Raw genomic sequence first — 5,374 nt, 5'->3', positions numbered from 1 at the left:
CCTGCCTTCACTCCACCCACCTTCGGCTGCGGCTCTCCCAGATACTCGCGAACCTGATTTCACCGCGTCAAGGGGACAGCGGTGACTCTGAGACGCGATGTGGCAGGGAGAGAGGGCGTCGAGCGCAAGGAGGAGCACACAGCCTTCTGCTCCACAAGCGTTCGCTGTGTGACCTTTGCGCGTCACGGCCCCTCTCTGGGCTTCAGCTTCCTCGGGCCCCGGGGTGGGACGCAGTCTGCGCCCCAGGGCTGGTACCCAGCTTGGACCCAGACGCGGACACAGACGAATGGGGAAGGGCTCTGCCTCCAGGCCCTGCACGCCTTTCAAGCGGCTCCCTCCGTGCGGGTTCCCAGCCGCTAAGCGAGCCCCGGGGCCTCCAGAGTCGCACAAGGGGCCTGCCGCGTCCAGGGAAAACCCTGCCGCCCCGTCCGGGCTCCCCCGCCCTACACCCGAGTCGGCTCCGGGTTAAAGCCCGGCCGCCCCACCCCAGCGCCGCACTCCGCACCCTCAGCATCCGCCCCACTCGTGGCCGCCTCATTGGCCGGCGCCCGCTCTGCAGGGCCGCCCCGCAGCCAATCGCGGTCGTGGGGGCGGAGCTGCGGGCTCAGCCGGACGCTCCCAGCAGCTGCGGCCGGACGCGCCTCTGGCCGGAGCTGCCCCGGCCCCTCGGCGGCGCACCCTGACAGGAGAAGCCGGCCATGCAGGAGCCGCTGCTGGGAGCCGAGGGCCCGGACTATGACACCTTCCCCGAGAAGCCGGCCCCGTCACCAGGGGAGACGACGCGGGTCGGGTGAGAGCCTCTAGGCATAGGGTCTGCGGGTGGAGGCTAGGGATGGCCCTGGTACCCTCCAGTGGGCAGCTGGCTCCCATCTTGGGCCTCCACTGACTGTCGGTGAGTGGCCACCAAGGGGCCATCTGGTTCCCTCCTGCCCCAGACACACTAGTCCTATTTAAGGAGCCGGTCCTCCTGAGTGCAGGGCCCAGCCCCCAACTGGCAGAGACAGGGCGACTGAGACCCAGAGGGGGCGAGGGGCTTGCCTAAAGTCACACAGTAAGCCTTGAATGGCAAAGCTGGGGGCAGACACCGAGCCTCCTCTTGTGGGAACAGTGCTCTGCACCTGCGTCTCAGCCACAGCAGGGGGCTGCAAGGGCTGTCCTCATGCCCTGGGGGTTTCCCAAGGGAGCTGGTACTCAGGCCTGGGAGGTGCCAGTCTGACCAGCTCTTGACCCAGCCATCCCCAGCACTGCCCTCTGAGCGGGTAGCCACCGTGCTCAGGACAGGCAGCAGTTAGGTGAGGAGGGACTCAGAGATTCTGACTGCTCTGCACCCCCCATGCACCAGGGCCCTGCAGAACAAGAGGGTGTTCCTAGCTACCTTCGCTGCTGTGCTGGGCAATTTCAGCTTCGGGTATGCCCTGGTCTACACGTCTCCTGTCATCCCAGCCCTGGAGCACACCTTGGATCCAAACCTGAGTCTGACCAAAACCCAGGCATCCTGGTTCGGGGTAAGAGCCATGCTCTGAGCTGGAGAGGGGCAGGGCAGCGGGGGCAGGGACACACTGAGCTCCATCCCAAGCTAGGAACCCCCCAAAGGTCAGCCTTGGGACCCCCTCCAGGGCCCTGGTCTGCCCCCTCCCCCACCCACTCCAGGCTGGGGTGGGGGGTGGGGGAGGGTGGAGTGAGGCCAGATAATGGCTGTGAAATAAAAGGAGGAAGTGAAAGCCGATGGAGAAGGCGTGGGAAGGAGCAGGTGGAGAGGTGTCCCTTAAGGTCTCCACCCAGTGGGGCTGAGGGCTCCCCAGATCCCCCCACCCAGGGCTGGGCTGTCATAGCAGAGAGGACACCTCCCTGGATGAGGGTGGCATGAGAATCAGCTACTAATGGAAAAAGCACTGCTGGGGCACAGAGGGTCCCAGGATAGATGGTGGGCATGTAAGTAGGAAGAGCACAGGCCCCAAGAGTCCCAAGATTCTAGAATAGCAATCTTAGCGGCCTCAGATTTACAACCACAACACGTTAGCTAAGATAATAATACTCAATGCAGACTGCGCACCTAGCATGTGCGGGGCCTGTGCTGGGCACTTGCCATGAGATCCGGTTTACTCCAGAGCCAACCCTGTGAGGTGGGTGCTACCGCTGTCCCCATAATGCAGCTGAAGAAACTGAGGCTCAGACAGGCTGAGCACCGTGCCCAGGTCACTGACCGGATCCAACCTGGTACACTCGACAGGGAATCCGAGAACCCCCAAATTTTAAAATCCCAAGGGCTTCAAGTCACAGAGTTCTCCTGCCTGCTCTATCACAGTGCTAGACATTTAAACATCAGGCTGGACAGAACCACTGCAGACAGCTGTTGTGGCATCCCTAACAAACAGCTGTCCACATGCTGCTTGTACCCCTCTGGAGACAGGAGGCTCACTACCATCCAGGGCCCTAGTCCGGCAGCCCAGGCTCCTGGGACAGCCTGGAAAAGCAGCTGTCTCTAGGCTCTGACGGGGCCCTGCACCCTTTCCCTGCAGTCCGTGTTCACCTTGGGTGCGGCGGCCGGGGGCCTCAGTGCCATGGTGCTCAACGACCTCCTGGGCCGGAAGCTGAGCATCATGTTCTCGGCTGTACCCTCGGCGGCCGGCTATGCGCTCATGGCAGGTGCCCATGGCCTCTGGATGTTGCTCCTGGGGAGGACGCTGACGGGCTTCGCTGGGGGACTCACGGCTGCCTGCATCCCGGTAAGGCCAGGACTGCCCACCCCGGTCCTCTCACTGCCTCACCATCAGCTGAGGCCTCCTGGCCTCGGAGGCCCCTGGTCAACAGGGATATGTTTGCCAGGGAGCCTCAGCTCAGCCCCACCGGGGCAGCTAATTTGGGGGAAATCTGACACCAGTCCCAAGCCACCCCCAACTCTGGACTCCCCAAACTTCCTGTCCCGAGTCCTGACAGACACATTGCTCAATCAGAGAAAATCCACATTGAGCAACGCAACAAGAAAGGGAAGGGAAGTCCCTGCCCTACACCCTTCCTGGGACCCCCCCTCGTCATACCCACCATTCCACACACCCACTCGGGGGCTGGGCAAGCCCGGCATAGGACGAAGGCCCCTGGAAGGAGCAGAGGCCAGAGTCCGGGTGCCCTCGGGCCTCCCAATTCCCAGCCTCACGCCCCCACATCAGAGCTGAGTGTGTCTGCCCACTTGGCAGGGCGACTGAGGCCCGAGGGAGGCCACGCCGTGAGTCACGATGCGGAAGAGAACCGCGCCGGAAGCCCCCGCTCCCTGCTCCCCACGGCTCACCGGGCCACCTGTGCTATCTCAGCCGGGCCCCGGTACCTGTGTTCTCAGCGGAGGCCGGGGGTGGGGGGATGTGTCTTGCAGGTGTACGTGTCTGAGATTGCTCCCGCAGGCGTCCGTGGGGCCCTGGGCGCCACACCCCAGCTCATGGCAGTGTTCGGATCACTGTCTCTCTACGCCCTTGGCAAGTATCATCCACATGCGCACTAGGCGCCTCCCCTGTGTGCAGGCCGGGGGGTGATGGGGTGCCGCTGAGCAGCCTGGGTTGGGAAGGGATGAACGTGCCCCCAAATGGATTCCATGCTGGGAGGCCAGAGGCATAGCTGCCTTCATGCTGTGTGCCTCCAGGCAATTCCCTGCGCCTCTCTGGTCACGAGGTCCCACCCCTAACTGGGCAGGGAGGGCTTCTCTTGGGCTGGCAGTCTTTAAACTGTCTTTTAACAGCAGAATGTTTTCTGTCAAATAGTCTTAGGTGGGAAGACCATAGAGAAAAGTGATCAGAGTGCAGCCAGCTGAGGTGGGGTGGGGGTTTGGCGGTAGAGGCCCCAGGACCTTGCTGCTCAGGCTACTCCTCCATCACCTTGCCGTGGCCCTTGAGACCCTCCAAGGACCTAGGCCCTGTGCCAGGGGCCAGGCAGTCCCTGTGGCCCCTCTTGATTGAGACCACAGAGGCCTGGAGCAACCAGGGTAGGCTTCCTGTAGGAGGTGGCCCTGGGACTCACACCTGAGGGCAAATGAGGCTGCTCAGAGGCCCCGGTGGGAGGGGATCTGGGCCCAGCGCAGCCCCAGCTCCTCACCCGCTCCTTGTGCCCAGGCCTGCTGCTGCCGTGGCGCTGGCTGGCCGTGGCCGGGGAGGGGCCTGTGCTTGTCATGATTCTGCTGCTCTGCTTCATGCCCAACTCACCTCGCTTCCTGCTCTCGAGGGGCAGGGACTCGGAGGCGCTGCAGGCACTGGCCTGGCTGCGAGGGGCTGACACTGACATCCGCCGGGAGTTCGAGCAGATCCAGGACAACGTCCGGAGACAGGTGTGGGAGGGGTGGGCGCCTACAGCACTGTGGGGCTGTGGCCATTCACTAGGCCGTCACGAGCCTCAGTTGCTTTTCCTGGAGAACGGGGATAAGAGCAGTTCCCGCCTCTAGGAGCAAGGGGCTGGGGGGGTGGGATGTCGCGGCCCCTGGCCCAGGGCGCATGCGCCGTGCGGTGGATGCCTAGGGGCCCGGCGATACAAGCAGGCGTCTGCCTTGGCCCACCCACTGATCCAAGAGCCTGAGTCCACGCAGGGGTCCCCGGGCCTGTCCCCAGAGCCAGGGTTGCCTCAGTGCTGGGGATCTTTCCTGGAGGAGGGAAGAGGGGAGCCTCCTACCCAGCTCCATGCAGCCCAGGGCAGGTTGGTGCCAGCCGGAGGGGTGGGCACAGCCCCCTCAACGGCAGCCTCGTGTCTCCAGAGCAGCCACCTGTCGTGGGCCGAGGCCCGGGACCCCCACATATACCGCCCCATCGTCATCGCTTTGCTGATGCGCTTCCTGCAGCAACTGACGGGCATCACGCCCATCCTTGTCTACCTGCAGTCCATCTTCGACAGCACTGCCGTCCTGCTGGTAAGAGCCCGGCCCCACACCACCGGCTCTGCCCCCAGATGCGGAGAGGGGATCCCTGTGGAGCATCTGCTCCGTGCCGGGGTCTGGGGTGCACGCACACGCGCAGACACCAGCATCTCTTCACTGTTTCTGGGCCAACCACCTGTTCTCAGAGGAATATTTGTAAACAAAGCTTGCAGGTTTTAAAATAAGATAGGCAGAATTACAAGGGACACCAGTTCTATAGAAGCATAGACCCCCTGGGAGCCACTGATCCCAGGTTCAGAGCATGGCTTCATCCACCCTTCCTGGGGCTCAGAGGGAGATGAGATCTGAAGATGAGCGATAGCACGGTTCCACAAGTTGTTGTTATGCCTGGATCCGGTGCCAGCCCTGGGCTTGGTGGTGGGCACAGCAGTTGTGCCCCTGCCTGCGAGGGCCCCACGGGCCGGGCTGGGTGACCAGCGAAACCGCCTGGCACACAGCAGCTGAGCCTGGGGCCTGACCCTGCAG

The 5,374-nt window shown here is 63.4% G+C and overlaps 1 protein-coding gene across 1 annotated transcript in view; it reads left to right on the top strand.

Annotated features, from left to right (window-relative positions):
• The first annotated feature begins 672 nt into the window (after positions 1 to 672).
• The window catches only part of SLC2A6 (solute carrier family 2 member 6), a 6,857-nt gene continuing 2,155 nt past the window's right edge, over positions 673 to 5,374 (top strand). The window contains exons 1-6 of the mRNA XM_007453075.1: positions 673 to 790; positions 1,343 to 1,505; positions 2,520 to 2,726; positions 3,368 to 3,467; positions 4,098 to 4,309; positions 4,730 to 4,882. Coding sequence (XP_007453137.1) covers positions 699 to 790; positions 1,343 to 1,505; positions 2,520 to 2,726; positions 3,368 to 3,467; positions 4,098 to 4,309; positions 4,730 to 4,882 — 927 coding nt within the window. The 5' untranslated portion in view covers positions 673 to 698. The remainder of the gene's footprint in view (positions 791 to 1,342; positions 1,506 to 2,519; positions 2,727 to 3,367; positions 3,468 to 4,097; positions 4,310 to 4,729; positions 4,883 to 5,374) is intronic.

This window comes from Lipotes vexillifer, unplaced genomic scaffold, assembly GCF_000442215.2.
Source record: "Lipotes vexillifer unplaced genomic scaffold, Lipotes_vexillifer_v1.1 scaffold149, whole genome shotgun sequence".
Classification (NCBI taxonomy): domain Eukaryota; kingdom Metazoa; phylum Chordata; class Mammalia; order Artiodactyla; family Lipotidae; genus Lipotes; species Lipotes vexillifer.
The sequence above is the reverse complement of the archived record's forward strand: the minus strand, read 5'-3'. Positions and strand labels throughout refer to the sequence as shown.